The sequence below is a fragment of the Dipodomys spectabilis genome, unplaced genomic scaffold (genome assembly GCF_019054845.1).
Source record: "Dipodomys spectabilis isolate Male_0828 unplaced genomic scaffold, ASM1905484v1 ptg000514l, whole genome shotgun sequence".
NCBI classification, from domain to species: domain Eukaryota; kingdom Metazoa; phylum Chordata; class Mammalia; order Rodentia; family Heteromyidae; genus Dipodomys; species Dipodomys spectabilis.
The window spans coordinates 425,221-443,062 of NW_024871191.1; the positions used below are offsets into that span (position 1 = coordinate 425,221).

Consider the following 17,842-nt stretch of genomic DNA (forward strand, 5'->3'; position numbering starts at 1 on the left):
AGTATATTTTATAGATGAGACCCTTGTCCGTTGTGTGGCTAGTGAAGATCTTCTCCCAATCCGTGGGCTTTCTATTGATCTTGCCAGTTATGTACTTTGCCATGCAGATGCTCTGGAACTTCACGAAATCCCATTTGTCCAACCTTTCTTTGATTTGCTGTGTTTCCGGGTCTCTATTCAGAAAATTTCGGCCTGAGCCAAGGAGACCTAGGTTTTCTCCTATTCCATCCTGTAATGTTTTCAGGGTGTCTGCTTTGAGTTCAAGGTCTTTGATCCATTTGGAGTTGATTCTGGTGCAGGGTGATATATAAGGTTCTAGCTTCAGTTTTCTACAAGTAGTTAACCAATTTCACCAGCACCATTTACTGAAGAGTCTGCCTTTCTTCCATTCTATTATTTTAGCTCCCTTATCGAAGATTAGATGGCTACAGGTCTGTAGGTTCATTTCTGGGTTTTCAATTGTATTCCATTGTTCCTGAGGTCTGTTCTTATGCCAGCAGCAAGCTGTTTTGATTACTATGGCTTTATAGTAGACTTTGAAATTTGGTATTGATATTCCTCCAGCAGTGTTCTTTCCGTTGAGGAGCGTTTTTGCTATTCAGGGTCTTTTATTGTTCCATATGAATTTTTGAATTGCCTCTTCTATTTCCTTGAGGAATGAGGTTGGAATTTTGATAGGTATCACATTGAATTTGGAGAGAGCCTTGGGAAGTATTGCCATTTTCACGATGTTAATCTTCCCAATCCAGGAGCATGGGAGGTTTTGCCATTTTCTAAGTTCTGTGTTGATTTCCTTTTTCAGGATTTTTAAGTTTTCATCATAGAGGTCCTTTACTTCTTTGGGTAAGATAATTCCTAGGTATTTTATTTTTTGGGGGGCTATTATAAATGGAGTTCCTTTCCTAATTTCAACCACACTTTTCTCATTGTTGGCATACAAAAAAAGCCGTTGATTTTGGGGGGTTAATTTTATACCTTGCTACTTTGCCAAAGTTTTGAATCAGCTTGAGTAATTTAGGAGTGGAGTGTATGGGATTCTTTAAATACAAGATCATGTCATCTGCAAAGAGGGAGAGTTTTATTTCTTCTTTCCCTATTTGGATCCCCTTTATGTTCGCATCTTGTCTTATTGCTGTAGCTAGGCATTCTAATACTAGATGAAGAGAAGTGGAGAGAGTGGACATCCTTGTCTTGTTCTTGAGTTAACAGGAAATGGCTTTAGTTTTTCACCATTAAGTATAATGGTGGCTGTAGGTTTGTCATAAACAGCCTTTATTGTATTGAGGAATGTTCCATGGATTCCTAGTTTTTCCAGAACCTTCATCATAAAGGTGTGTTGCATCTTGTTGAATGCTTTTACTTCATATATTGAAATAACCATGTGGTTCTTATTCTTGCTCCTGTTTATGTGATGAATAATATTAATTGATTTGCGTATATTGTACCAGTTTGCACCCTGAAATGAATCCTGTTTGATCGTGTTGTATGATTTTTTGAGTGAATTGTTGAAGTCGATTGGCCAAAATTTTGTTGAGAAGTTTTGCATCAATATTCATCAAAGAAATGGGTCTATAGTTCTCTTTCTTTGATGAGTCCCTGCCTGATTTTGGGATGAGGGTTATGATGGCTTCATAGAATGTTTTCGGTAGTGAACTTTCTCTTTCAATTTCATTGAAGAGTTGGAGGAGTATTGGTGTGAGCTCTGCTTTGAAGTCCTTGTAAAATTCTGCTGTAAAAACATCTGGTCTTGGACTTTCTTAGCTGGGAGATCTCTTATTGCTCTTTGTATTTCAATGCTTGATAAGGGCCTGTTAAGATGGTTTAACTCATCTTGGTTTAGTTTTGGCATGTCAATATTTGCTAAGATAAGGTGCATTTCTGCCAAGTTCTCAAACTTACTAGCATAAAGTTTTGAGAAGTATTCCCTTATAATGTTCTGAATCTTGGTTGTTTTTAAGGTGATGTTTCCATTCTCATCTCTGAGTTTATTTACTTGGGTGTGATCTCTTCTTTTTCTCCTGAGATTTGCTAAAAGTCTGTCAATTTTGTTAATTTTCTTGAAGAACCATCTCTTTGTTTTGTTGATTGTTTCTATAGTTGTTTTGGATTCTAATTCATTTAATTCTGATTTAATTTTAATTATTTCTCTCCGTCTATTGTATTGGGCCTTATCTTGCTGCTCTTTTTCAAGGAGGTTTAGATGTGTCATTAAATTGTTGTTTTCAGTTTTCTCCTATTTGTTGATATAGGAGCTTAGAGCTATAAACTTGCCTCTGAGTACTGCCTTGGCTGTGTCCCAGAGGAGCTGGTAATTTGTGTGCTCATTTTTGTTGAATAGCATGAACATTTGAATTCCCTTTCTAATCTCAATGACCCACTCGTGATTAAGCAGTGTGTTGTTCAGCCTCCATGTGTTACCAGACTTTCTTTGGTGGCTTTTGGTGTTGAGTTCTAATTTTATTCCCTTGTGGTCTGAGAGAGTGCAAGATATAACTTCAATGTTTCTGTATTTAGACAATTTTGCTTTGTGGCCTAAAATGTGGTCTATTTTAGAAAATGTTCCATGTGCTACTGAGAAAAACGTGTATTCTGATGCTGCTGGGTGAAATGTTCGATAGATGTCTCAATATCATCTATAAACTTACATAATTTTTAAGTATTTATCTTTTTTTTTCATGGCACTAACATTTAATGAGAAGACAAATTTTAGAGTAGATAAAATTGAAGGTGCATGCATCATTGTTGTAGATTTGAAACCATGCATATCCTTCCTCATAAAATGTCTCAAATGCGGTTAAAAACAGCACACGCAAAACCAAGCAATTATAAGTCCTTCGAAGCATGTAACTGTGATTAGCTGCTACTCTCAGCAATATAAAAATACTTCCACCACAATTTCATTCCAGTCTGTAAAGTAATTCAAAACAAACAAGTTGGAGACGTTGCTCAAATGGCAGAAGCAACAAATACAGATGCTTTGTATCAAGGAAATGAATCCACTGAAGAAATGAACCCATCTGAGGAGCAGTCCTCTGGGGCCTGGCACTAGGCTTCTGGTGGAACGCTGAGGCCCCCTTCTGGGAAGAGACGTATACTGCACCTAGGGCAGCTCTGCCAAACTTCAGGACACTTCTTGCACCCAGTAACACTGAAAGTTTTGTTGTGGATATTCTTTCCTGTGCAGTTTCAAATTTTAGGTATTAAATTTAACAGTTATAACCTGTATTTTCAAATGAGGAACAGCTGATTTCGGATTAAATGTATCATGCTACTTAATTTTGCAACTGGCATTCACACCAGTGGGCATTCTTCATCTTGTTCCTTTTTAATTTCGCTGTAACTTTTTGCTTTGACAGTGTCTTGTTGAACTCCCTCTGCCTTCCAAGTGATGGGGTTACAGATGTGTATCACTATGCCCAGCTGTTGTTGGAACTCTTCACCCTCCAGTATATAACTACGTTTTTTTCATCCATCTCTCCTTGTGAGAATATAATCTCGCTGAGGCAGAAGACCCTGTTTTGGTTCAGGGAACCAAAGAACTGTCTTATTTATGTTATTGTCCTTTAATGCTTTGCCCCTTAAAAACAGAAATATCTTAAGATTCTATTATAGCAACATGGTACAATTTTTAAATGACCCTTAGGCACTTGTTTAAAAACATTTTTTTCTATGTATTTAATAAAATCAATAGATTTCACAATAACATGTATACAGTGTATACAAATAATATACAATGTAGAAAAAAGCCAGACTTGCCCAGCACTGGTGGATAACACCTGTAATCCTAGCGACTAAAAAATGCTGAGATCTGAGGGTCACAGTTTGAAGCCAGGCTGGGGGGAAAAGTCCGTGAGACTCATCTGCAGTTAACCAACATAAAGCTAGGACTGGAGGTGTGACTCAAGTTTGAGCAAAAAAGCCAGAGATTAAGAACATGTTGAGTTCAAGCCCTAAAGCCAACACACACACAAACACACTCACACTCACGCAGCCAATACACTGGGAGACCACAACAGCTATAAAGAATGAAAATCCAACTCCACCTCCAAAAAGCCAGTTGTAAAGGACACACGTGACCATGGCTTTCTATTCCAAATGAGTGCAGGTGATGGGGTGTGGATGGATACTGAAATCCCAGCCTGCACTCAGCTGGAATGGATTGAAGCTGTGGCTTAAAGACATGTACTGTTTGCTAATTCCTAAAACCTCAAACTTTAGTTTCCCCCCCCTTCATAAAAATGTTCTTTCAGCTGTGGAGAAGCTAATAGTTGTTTACAATTGTCAGCCTTTTAAAAAGCACTAATTTGTTCCCTTAAGAGTGCAAATGTTATTCTCCGTCTTCCCGGAGAATAACAAACAACACATAATATATGCTCCCTCCATGCCAGCAGCTTTTCAGGCTGGGGATTCCATCCAGGTCACTATGGGGCTTTAGTCTTTCATTACAAGTTCAGGATTTCTGAAATTCCTTCTTCCGAACTTTAGATTTTGGTGCATTAGGATTTTCTTGCTTGTAGAAGGGCTTTAACAGTTCCACAGCTTCCTCAGCCAGATATCCAGGGATGCGCTGAAATGGTTTTCCCGTATTTGGTAAGTCAGCAGAGGCAACATTTAGAACGGAGCCACAGCCACCAAATCGTTCATTCTGACAGCCGTAGACGACCAGCGGGATTTTCATCAGGCGGAGAGCAGCTGCACACATAATGCAGGGTTCCACAGTGACATACAACACGGTACGTTCAAACACGGCAGAAGGACTCTGGCCATTTCGTTGACACCAATCTAGGACTTGATCAATGGCCACAATTTCTGCATGTCGAGTAGCATTTTTGGTTTGATTCACTTCATTTCTTCCCTTCCCCACGATTTCATTGTTGTAGACCATAAGATAGCCAACAGGGTCTTCGCTATTTTCAAGGGCATCTTTGGCCATGCGCATAGCTTCCTCCATCCACCGTGCCGTCTCCAGGGCCAAAGACACGGCGGTCGAGATGCCTGGGGATGGCATGGACGCGGCCAATGCCTCCGCCTCCATCCAGCCGGGTTAATGCACAGCTCTGACCCGCGGGCCTTCTGGGCCCGGAACCAAGTATTTATCTTTTTAAATTTAAATTTTTGTTTTTCTATATTTTCTTGTTTTTTTTTTCTTAATGTCTCTCCTATCATTCTGTCCAATCCATTTCCCTCTCTGAGATTAGGCCTTGGTTAAATTCACTCTCATCTTACCTCACCACCACCCTATAATCCTATTTTTCCCCACATTTCTCCCTACATCTAATAATTTCTGGTTTGCCAATTTTTTTCTTTGCTATTCTTAGCCCATTAATCCATAGTTGTTTGATGTTGAATAGATTGTATCTGTTGAACTAGATTGTGTCTATAGCCTTTTGACTGTGCAACTACCAAACTTTGGTTGATGCTTGCCTTAAAATTATGTTCTAGCACAAAATTAGTGTTACATTCATACGAAATGAGCAGAAAAAGCCAGAAAAACAGAAGAAAAATGGCAAGTCCAGGTATCTGGACTCCCACTCATGATAAACAGTTGACAGAATAGTTAGTGAATAATCCAGAGGACAGTTCCCAAAAATCTGTACAAACAATATTGGTAAAAATGGTGAATGAAAAGATTGAAAACCTGCAAAGGACTCAGTGTGAGCATGATAGGGAGAGAGAGAGGTAAACCAAAGATTAATAGTGGAATCTCGTGAGAGTGCAGAAACTACTCAAAGATTGGTACAGGAAGTGCGTGAGCAGGTTTAGAACAGTCAAAGAGCAATACAGGAATTGCATAAGCAGGCTGACAACAATCAAAGAGAAACACAGCAATTGCATGAGGAGGATGATAACAGAAAAAGAGAAACACAGGTATTGTGTAAGCAGGTTGAGAACAGTCAAAGAGAACTTCAGGAATTGCATGAACATGAGGAAGCTGATCAAAGAGTAATACAGCAATTGTGAGAGCGGAATGAGAATACACAAAGATCAAGAGAGACATTAATGGAATCCATAAAGAGACAGCTGAAAGAATTCAGGGAGACCACAAATGGAATCCTGAATAGAGCCTGGCAGAGGGAATGGGGAACAAAGGAAACCATAAACAATCAACTAAGTCATTTGAGAATAAACACTGAACACCAAATTAAGGAAGTATAGAAGTTCATAAAAGATCTAAAAGAAAGCTCTAACAAAGAATTTGAAGCCATTAAAGCCGACCAACTAGAAGGAAAAGAAATTAAAAACAAAGTAGAAAGTCATGACAGTAGGTTAAACCATGTAGAAGATAGAATCTTGGAGATTAAAGACAGCCTTGATATTATAGAGAAATAACATACTACTATCCAAGACAAATCCAAGGAATATGGAATAGATCTATTCAACATTTGGAAGACACCATCAGTAGGTCTAATATGAGGATAATGTTTGTAAAGGAGCACCTAGAAACAGAAGTTAATGGTCGAGAACATTTGTTTTACAGGATCCTAGCAGAGAACTTCCCAAACATGCAAAAAGTTAGGATTATTCAGATAGAAGAAGCTTTTAGAACCCAAAATATACCAGACCAGAACAGGACATGGCAATGTCGCATTATAATCTGCACAGTATCAATTCAGACCAAGGAAAAGATCCATAAAACTGTCAAGTAGAAAAGATCAATCACCTATAAGAGGAAATCAATTAGAGTCCCCTCAGATTTGTCAGCAGAGAGAATTAAAGCAAGAAGAACCTGGAATGATGTATGCCATGCCCTAAAGACAAACAACTATCAATCAAGAATACTGTACCCAGCTACACTCTCCTTCATAATGGAAGGTCAAAGAAAAACCTTCCATACCAAAGAAAATCTGAAACAATATATCTCCCAAGAAGTAGCCCTACAAAAGCTACTTAAAGATGTCTTACAAATAGAAAACCAACAAGATCACAATAAAGGCCAAGAAACAGCACCCAAACTGAGAATCCAAGAACCATAGGAAGAACCCAGTTGCCGCAGCCCCCAGAAGGTGGATAACATGGCAGGAACTCCCAAACACCTCTCAGTCCTAACTCTCAACATTAATGTAACTCTCCAATTAAGCCATGTAAAAAGGCTAGTTGGATTAAAAAGCAAGATCCTTTTATCTGCTGCCTTCAGGAGTCACACTTTCCCATGAAAACAAACACATTTTGAAAGTGAAAGGCTGTAACAAATCTACCAAGCAAATAGCCTCCATAAACAAGTGAGAGCTTCTACCCTAATATCAGATAAAATATACTTCAAATTAAAATTAGTGAAAAGAGATAAAGAATGTCGTTTTATACTAATGAAGGGATTTCCCATTCAGGAGGATATTACAAATCTAACTATTTATTCTCCAAACAAAAGACCACCCAGATTTATCCAAGAAACACTACTTTCCCTCAAAGCTCACATAGATCCAAAGACATTAATTGTAGGGGACTTTAACACACCACTATCCACACTAGATAGATTAACTCGGCAAAAACTCAACAGAGAAACTGCAGATCTAAACACCTGCATGGATCAATTAAATTTAACAGATATCTACCAAATATTTCACCCAGTAGCATCAGATACATGTTTTCCCCATCAGCTCACAGAAAATTTTACAAAATATACACCATTTGAGGTCACAAATCAAACTTGTCCAAATTCAGAAACATTATAGTTTTAAATTGCCTTCTCTCAGACCACAAGGGAATAAAATTAGAACTCAACACCAAAATGCACCAAAAAGTCCTGTGACAAATAGAGGCTGAACAACACACTGTTGAAACACCAGTGGGTCATGGAAGAGCATAGAAAGGAAATTCAAATATTCATGATATTCAACAAAAATGAGGGGCTGGGAAGGTGGCTCAGTGGTATAGCGCTTGCCTTGCATGCGTGAGGCCCTGGGTTCGATTCCCCAGCACCACATAAGCAAAAAGAAAAAAAAGCCAGAAGTGGGGCTATGGCTCAATTTGGTAGATCGCTAGCCTTGAGCTGAAGAGCTGAGGGACAGCACCCAGACCCAGAGTTCAGGCCCCACGACCGGACACAAAAAAACCCCCCCAAAAAAATAAAAATGAACACACAAATTACTTGCTCCTCTTGGACACGGCAAAGGCAGTATTCAGAGTGTTTTATAGCTCTTAATTACTAAATCAATAAATTGGAGAGATCTGGAACCAACAATTTAGTGAGATATCTGAACCTCCTTGAAAAAGAGCAACAAGATAAATCCCAATTCAGTAGATGGAAAGAAATAATTAAAATTACATCAGAATTAAACGAATTAGAATCCAAAATAAAAACATAGAATCAACAAAACAAGAGTTTGTTCTCCAAAAAATTAACAAAATTTATAGATTCTTAGCAAATCTTATCAAAAAAACAAGAGAACACACCCAAATAAATAAACTCAGAGATGAGAATGGAAACAGCATCCCAGAAAAAACCAAGATTCAGAAGATTAAAAGGAATACTTCTCAAACCTTTATGCTAATAAGTTTGAGAACTTGGAAGAAATAGATCTTTTCCTAGCAAATATTGACATGCCAAACATCAACCAAGATGAGTTAAACAATTTTAACTGGCCCATATTAAGCATTGAAATAGAAACAGCAATGAGACCTCCCATCTCAGAAAAGCCCAGGACCATATGGATTTACAGCGGAATTCTACATGGCCTTCAAAGCAGAGCTCACATCAACATTCCTCCACTCTTCAATGAAATTGTAAGAGAAAGTTCACTACAAAAATCATTCTTTGAAGCCATCATAGCCCTCATCCAAAAACCAGGCAGGGACTCATCATAGAAAGACAACTATGGACTCATTTCTTTGATGAACATTGATGCAAAACTTCTCAACAAAATTTTGAGCAGTTGACATCAAAAATTCATCCAAAATATCATACACCACGATCAAACAGGATTCATTTCAGGGATGCAAATATTGATCAATATACACAAGTCAATTAATATAACTCATTACATCAACAAATGGCAAGGATAACCACATAGTTATTTCAATAGATGCAGAATAAGCATTTGACAAATCCAACAAATCCTTTATGATGAAGGTTCTGGAAAAATTAGGAATCCAGGGAACATTCCTCAATACAATAAAGGCTTTATATGACAAACCTACAGCCAGCATTATAATTAATGGTGAAAACCTAAAGCCATTTCCTCTTAACTCAGGAACATTACAAGGATGTCCACTCACTACACTTCTCTTAAATTTAGTATTAGAATGTCTATCTACAACAATAAGACATGATGCAAACATAAAAGGGAGAGGCTGGAAAGGTGGCTTTGTGGTACAGTGATTGCCTAACATTATGGAGGCCCTGTGTTTGATTCCTCAGCACCACATAGGCAAAAAGAAAAAAGCTGGCAGTGGCACAATGGCTCAAGTGGTAGAGGGCTAGCCTTGAGCTGAAGAGTTGAGGGACAGTTCCCAGGCCCATTGTTCAGGCCGTATGACTGGACCCCCCCCCCAAAAAAAAACATAAAAGGGATCCAAATAGGGAAAGATGAAGTAAAATTCTCCCTCTTTGCAGACCACATGATTTTCTACTTAAAGAATCCCACGACTCCACTCCCAAATTACTGAAGCTGATTCAAAACTGTTGCAAAGCAGCAGGATATAAAATTAACCCGCAATAATCAATGGCTTTTCTGTATGACCACAATGAGGAAAGCGTTGGTGAAATCATGAAGGCAACTCCATTCATAATAGCGCCACCAAAAATACATTATCTAGGAATTAACCGAAGAAGTGAAGGACCTCTATTATGAAAATTTTAAAACCTGAAAAAGGAAATCAAAACAGAACTTAGAAAGTGGATAAACCTCCCATGCTTCTGGACTGGATGGATCACAATCGTGAAAATGGCAATACATCCCAAAGTGATCTACAAATTCTATGCAATACCAATCAATATTCCAACCTCATTTTTCAAGGAAATAGAAGAGGCAATCCAAAAATTCATATGAAACAGTAAAAGACAACAAATAGCGAAAATGATCCTTAGCAGAAAGAACAGTGCTGGAGTAATATCAATACCAAAATTCTAACTCAACTACAATGCCATAGTAATCAAAACAGCTTGGGACTGGCAAATGAAAAGACCTCAGGACCAATGGAATAGAATTTAAAACCCAGAAATGAACACACAGATCTATAGCCCCCTAATGTTCGATAAGGGAGTTTAAAAAAATAGAATGGAAGAAAGACAACCTCTTCAGTAAATGGCACTGGCAAAATTGGTTAATCACTTGTAGTAAACTAAAGCTAGATCCTTATATATCACCCTGCACCAGAATCAACTCCAAATGGATCAAAGACCACGGAGTCAAAGCAGACAGCCTGAAAACATTACCGGGTAGAATAGGAGATACCCTAAGTCTTCTTGGCACAGGCCGAAAAATTTTAATAGAGACCCAGAAACAGAACAAATTAAAGAAAGGTTGGACAAATGGGATTGTGCCACATCTACTCCAGTGGAGTCTGCTTAGCATGGGAAACCATCTTTCAGACCTGAGAAAGGGGCTTCAGAGACCTATCTCTGAGTATTGGGACTTCACCGAAGTCTACCTCAGAGAATGGGGCTTTACAGAGACCTATCTCCGAGTTTTGGGACTTCACTGAAGTCTACCTCAGAGAATAGGGCTTCTAAGAGGCCTACTCCTGGAAAGGCTGACAAACCCCTGGGAAAGATGTGTTTCTGCCTTTCTTTTCCTCATAAGAGTGCCTATTAATCTTTTACTGCTTCTACTGCTCTTTGTACTTACTCATTGTCAACATTCCTTTATTCAAAGCTCTCTCTTAAGAGTGTTGATGACTCCAATATCTTATGAGTGTCTTAAAAAATATGACTAACTCACCAGAGTTAAGTGCTACCCTGCAACCCCTCTTATGGAGGCTAGTAGACAAGTCATAAGTAATTATAAAAGTATTGGGGGTTTCACGAAGTCACTTCAGCAGAAGGAATTGTTTGTAAGGGACTTACAAGAAGCTGTAGGCTCAGCTAGAGCAGAAAGAATGTATGGCAATTGCTGAGATAACTATTAAGGGAAAGAATTTCCTGCTACTCTCTTTTATTTACTAAGAGACTTGCTAGATCTAGGTCTCCTTGAGGTTTACTATTAAAGAAGAAACAGGAAAGATCTTATGGGAAAGTTAAGGCCTCTATAAAGATAGGTAATGGTTAATTGGTGACAAACATCGTAATCGTTGTATTTCTTAGAGATAAGCCGGAAACAAGTGCCTATCAGGTGACCAGCTGGTGACCACCCAAAAATGAAGCCATGCAGCAAGATTGTGTAGCCTTTTGCCCTTTCTCATGGAGACTCTTGCTATAAAAGTTTGTTATCCTCTTCATTAAATCACACTCAGCATCCACTCCTATTGTGTGTGACTTGTCTGTTTGCCATCTCCCCATCCTATACCAGGTTCCTCCCCTAGGTGTCCTCAGTCGTCCCGACAGAGCCCGGTCCGCAGCAGGATTGCATGAAATTGCACAGCTTCTGCATGGCAAAGGACATAGCTAGGAACATCAATAGAAAGCCCATGGATTGGGAGATGATCTTCACTAGCCATACAACGGACAAAATATACCTGGAACTCAAAAAAATTAAATCCCCCAAAAACAAATCCTCAAAGAAACAACTGTCCAATAAATAATGAACTAAGGTCTTAAAGAGAAACTTCTCTGAAGAGGAAAGAAGGATGGCCAATAGACACATGACGAAACGTTCAACCTCCCTAGCCATAAAAGAAATGCAAATCAAAACAACATTGAAATACCACCTCATCTGAGTTAGAATGGTTATAATCATGAATTCTAATAACAACAGATGCTCGAGGGGATGTGGACAGTAGGGAACCTTACTGCATTGTTGGTGGGAGTGTAAACTTGTTCAACCACTTTGGAAAGCAGTATGGAGTTTTCTCAAATGACTCCACATATAACTCCCCTATGTCCCAGCAATCCCACTTTTGGGCATTTACCCAAATGATCACAAACAAAGGTATCAGCACAATTATGTTTATTGCAGCATTATTTACTAAAGCTAAGATACGGAACCAACCCATATGCCCCTCAGTATATGAATGGATGAAGAAAATATCGTATATATACACAATGGAATTCTATGCCTCCGTCAGAAAGAATGACATTGCCCCATTTGTTAGGAAATGGAAAGACTTGGAAAAAGTTATATTAAGTGAAGTAAGCCAAGCCCAAAGAAAGATAGGTCTCATGGTTTCCCTTATTTGCAATAACTAATGTACTTCTGAGACAAGCAGAAACGGTCAGATAAATTGATGTTACACAAAATGAAACCCAAAATAAGGCTTTAAATGTTTTTTTTCTTTCTTGCAATTGTTTCTAACATATGTATAAGATGATTCCTTTGTTGCTTTGTATGTCCTTCCCCCAGGATACAACCCCTGCTTTCACTGTATTTGATGTTGTTTTAATTTGTGATGTGGAGAGAAAAAATAGATTGTTTAAATATGGATACAGGTGGACCCATTGCAACAATGAGATGACAAGACTTTATGTAGAAAAACGAAATGTACAACTTGGCTGGAGGGGAATATGGGAAGGGATGGGAAGGAGAAACAAGAGGAGGCAACAACGTTTGATAAGAAATTTACTCATTCCCTTGCCCATGTAATTGTAACCATTCTGTAAGGTATTTTCACAATTGAGATAAAAAAGAGGCAAAAAATCACCTCTACGGTTTTCTATGAAAATACAGCATAATACAATCTGTTCCTCAAGGAAATTAAACAGTAACTGGCAATATTGTCAATTTCATAAATGATATAAGAAGACTGAAGAACAAATTTCAAATCAAACTGGGTGATATAAAATTTACTTTGCCCTGTAAACAGCCTTTCAATTCTATCTATATCTTGTTCCCAAAATGGTTCATATTTTATTCTAATCATATTTTTAATTAACTTTAATTAGTTGAATGGGATTTGCTATTTGATAAAGCAGTTTATGAATAGTGTTTAGTGAGGTTTTTTTTTTTCTTTTTCTCTCCTGAGGTTTGATCTCTTATTCTGGGTGCTGTCCCTGAGCTCTTTTGGATGAATGCTTGAACTCGACCACTTGAGGCACAGCAGCACTTTCATAATTTTCTGAGATTTAATTGGAGATAACACTTTCACAGACTTTCCTGCCAGGGCTGGCTTCAAACCTCAATCCTCAGCCTCCTGTGCATCTAGGACAAAAGGTGTGAGCTGCTAGTGCCCAGCTTAATACAATGCATCTTTTTATTTTTGGCTAGTTTGGGGGCTTGAACTCAGGGCCTTGGCAATGTCCTTGAGCTTCTTTTCCTCATGCTAGCACTCTATTACTTGTGTCATAGTGCCAATTCCAGCTTTTTTTGTTTATGTAGTACTGAAGAATCAAACAAAGGGCTTCATACATACAAGACAAACAGTCTACCACTAAGCCACATTTCATGGCTAATACAATGCACCTTGAGGTCCATTATCCCTTATCCATCTCAATCCTTTCTCATCCCTAAATTTACATAAACTTACAAAGTCATATATAGTCACTCAGAGGATATGCCACTGATCATATTTTCTTGATAGTCTTATTCACCAATATACTAAACTTATCCATTACAGAATTCTGTGATTTTAAATTCTTAATTATCACTTAGATTCACCCACTACTATTCTAAAATTTTTCCTAAGGTTAATGCAAATGTAATCTGTAATTCTTCGATAAAGTACATTCATAGAATGTCAAAGAGTTGGAATATGAACGTCACCTTCCGTTCTAGAATATTTTATTATCACTGCCCTCTCAAAATACTCCAATATTTATTAGTAGTCACTTCCTGTCATCATTTCAACCTACCATCCACGTGACTAACCATTACTTCATAGTCTACCACTACAGATGTGCCAATATAAAAAAGCTCATATAATTAGAAAATGTAGTCTATTTTATCCATTTCTCCCATGCAATATTAGTGTTTCCCAAGTAAGTAAGTCCATGTAAATTTTTCTCATGGATAGAGCATATTGTTTTGTATGCATATGTATATTGTATAACTTCCTCAATGCGCATTTCAATATTTTATTATATGTTATTGTAAAAGGTTTTGTACATGTGTCTCATTGGGCATAAGTTGAAATATATTTTGTATATAAAATTATGATTGAAAATGCTGGACCATAGAGGCAACTCTATATGTAATATCTTAATGATTGCCAATATGTTTATCAAACTGACTATATCACTTTAAGTGTGAAGCACCAAGGTATAAGGATTCCAATTTCTACATACTGATTGTGCAGGACTATCTTATTGTTGCTTGTATTTCCACTAATCACTACATGTATGCAATGTCTAGGTATGATATGATCTTTCCATATGTTCTTTGGTTGTTGTTATATTATTACAGAGATATGTATTTGGATTTTTTGATAACTTATTCAGGAAGGTTAGTTTTTAATTGGCATTAATATTTATAAATATATTACATTTTCTAAAAACAGCTGACCAGCACTCTTTGATTCATTGACAAATGACTATAAACTGGAATATATTTCTCTTTCCAATATTAAAGGTGTTAGTGTAAAATTGTTACATTTGTAGAGGAAAGAGTGCAGAACTCAATGGGTCTGTAAGGCACCTGATTAAGTCCATATAATTACATTCAAGGAATATTAATAAGGAGTAAAAGCAAACATTTGTGGAATTACAGTCTCTTTAATAAATGGTGATAGGTTAGACAGTATTGGGAAGAATAAAAAATGAACATTGACTTAAACATAACGATTTATTCAAATATTAACTTCAAGCAGGATTAATATATGGCATATAAAACAAAAAGAGTCATGTAAATGTAAAGCAAAGGAAGATGTCTTGACAATTTTGGAGATGAAGCATTCTTAACTTAGGCATTAAACTTATAGGAAAGCAAAACTTGATATAGTAGAACTCAATGAAAGTGTAAAAAATTTGTCTGTGAAAGCTCATATACAAGTAGTGAATAGAAGTTGGGAGCAGAGGGCTCATGTATATCATCCTAGCTACTTAGGAGGCTGTGATTTGAGTATTGCTCTTTGAAGCCAGCCCACAAAATAAAGTCCCTGAGAATCATATCTCTGATTAATCAGCAAAAAAGCAGAAGTAAAGAATGACTCAAAGGGTAATTTTTTAACAAACTGCAACAAATCTCAATGACCCTGAGTTCAAGCCCCAAGAACACACATACATGTACAATTAATAGTAGTAATACTAATAGTGATGATAATGATGATGATGATGAGGATGAGGATGCGGATGATGACAATGAGGATGAAGGGTACTCCTCATCAAGGATAAAATATTTGCAAATCCTATACCTGAAGAATGCCTCAAATCGAGACTCTACATAGAACTCTCAAAACCTAATGTTAAAAACATCAATTAGACACCAGCATAATATATCTTGTAAAAAATAAGCACAAGAAAAACATCATCAGTCATCAAATAAATGCACATTAAAACTAAAATGACCTCATAAAACATGGATGAGAATTACTTCACATAATACAATAATGACAATACTAAATGCTATCAAGAAACAGAGAAACTGGATGCTGGCAGGAATGTCAAATGGGAAATCCACTTCTGAAAAGATTTTTACAGCTTCCTAGAATATGAAATTTGCAACCAACAACAGCATAGCATACGAATTGAGATCTTCAGGCTTTGTCTCATAGACATAAAACATAACATTCACCCAAAGGCTAAAACACAGAGGATTATAGCAGCATTATTTCCTCAGTCAAAGAAATGGAAATAAATTCAGGCTTTCTTCAGGTGAATGGGAAACGAATTGTGCTACATTCTCTAATGACAGAGCCAAAAGGCAACTCGAGTGAATACAATAAAATATTAAGGCATACAAATAACTGGGAATAATCTATCATATATTTGAAGGCAATCTTAAAAGCTTATTTATTGCATGATCTATTAAGTCAGAGAAACAAAATGTGTTGGTTTTCAGGATGACAGAATTGGGGATGGGTCAAAGAGAAGTAGTGGGTTTAATTATAAAAAGGAATCATGAGACAGACACATTTTTTGTAAAGAAACATATCTGTAAATATGGTATATTCATATCGAGTTGATAAAATTATATTGGATTTAATATGTGCACAAAATATTTAAAACTACTGAAGTCTGTTTAAGGTACTTGTGAAATATTAATGTCCTACTTGTGATGTCATACTATAAAAATTTAAAGAAACTGGGAAAAGTATTCAAGGGACATCTCTGTGTTCTTCGAATAACATCATAAAACCTCAATAAAACTTAATGATATCTATAAAATAGAAGTCAATGTTGAATGTTTACAATGAAAAATAATCTGGGTCCAAGCTTGAGGTGAAATATACCTTGCTATTTAGAAAGCAGAGATTTAGAAGGCTGATATCAGGGACAGTTTTGACAAAAAAAAAAAATCGTGAGAAATTACAAAACCAAAGTAAGCTAAATATAATATAATATTCTTATTATCTCACATTTGTGGAAGCCATAGGTAAAAGATCATTGCTCAAGGGAGGCTTGGCCTGAAAAATAATCTAAAGTGGTTAGAGCTTTAACAACTTCAAGCACCAATAGTGCCAAAGGAAAAAAGAAAAGAAGAAAACAGAAAAGGAAAGAAAGGATAGAAAAGGGAAACTATTTACTCTTCATTCTTGTAGTTTCATGTCATTGGGTACAAGAATTGAAAATATTTTGTTTACTTTTCAAGGATTCAGACCTCTCTAATATGAAAGCATTTATTTCAAGTAATTATTGTGTTACTACTATTTATTAATTTATTGTTAGGCCTTCTTGGAAATATAACCCATGGCTTGTATATATTAGTCTAGTTCTACAACTAAGCTGTACCCCAGCTCTGTTGTATAGTTTTGGAAATTGTTTATGATTTCTTCAATAGTTAGCTATTCTACTTTTCATCTTATCTTTTCTCTTCTATCTTTTCCCCTATGTGTAGTTTATGTGTTGAAAACTTTCAATTTTATCTTCTAAACTTAGAATGTTGCTGTTGAGTTTACAGAGAAGTCAGTTGTTTTATGACATCTATTAAAATTATATATAGATATATGAATTTCACATGTACGATTGATTCTTAGAGTTCATTGCAATAAGCAACATTTATCTTGTAATATGCACATAGGTATTGAGCCATTGTGATCCTCTCCTAAGAATAGCTTCCATTGTTCTTGCCATGTGAATGCTTAGAGTGCTGTTAGTTAATCATGTCCAAGTGTAATTATTTATCTTTTACTATCTATTGGATTAACTTGCAGATTTATGGACATAGTCCAGTTATTACAAATGAGGAAAACCATGCAGCATGTATTTAATTGGATCTAGCTTATTTCACTTAATATCATTTTTCCCAGTTTTTCCCTTTCCTCAGGAATGGGGTAATGACATTCTTTCCAATGGAAGCACAGTATTCTATTAATACAACGGAACTGAAGAACCAGAAATGGAATTCACACCTCTAGTCACATAATCTTTGATAAGGAAGTAAGAAACACAGGATGCAATAAAGACAGCCTCTTAAAAAATTGTGCTGACAGAATTGGCTGTACAAAGAAAACTGAAGTTAGATTCTTATATATCCCCCTGTACTAAGATTGATTCCAAATGGATCAAAGACCTCAATGTAAGTCCAGATACTTTGAGAATGTTACAGGAAGAGTTAGGAGAAAAACGAGGAGGGCTCCTTGGCACAGGAGAAAACTTTCAAAGTAAGTTTAGATAAATGGGAATACATCAAGCCAAATCAATCATTAGTCAGACTCAAAA

At 36.8% G+C, this 17,842-nt stretch overlaps 1 protein-coding gene across 1 annotated transcript; it reads right to left on the reverse strand.

Annotated features, from left to right (window-relative positions):
* Nucleotides 1–4,378: 4,378 nt before the first annotated feature.
* LOC122099435 (tRNA-specific adenosine deaminase 2-like) lies at nucleotides 4,379–4,885 on the reverse strand. The gene has a single exon (XM_042670060.1). It carries the CDS (start codon nucleotides 4,883–4,885, stop codon nucleotides 4,451–4,453), a length of 435 nt encoding a protein of 144 aa, XP_042525994.1. The 3' UTR covers nucleotides 4,379–4,450.
* Between the last annotated feature and the right edge of the window lie 12,957 nt (nucleotides 4,886–17,842).

What these genes read in the sequence shown, in the direction of transcription:
- LOC122099435 (XM_042670060.1), bottom strand. Translation starts at nt 4,885, where the DNA reads ATGGTCTACAACAATGAAATCGTGGGGAAGGGAAGAAATGAAGTGAAT.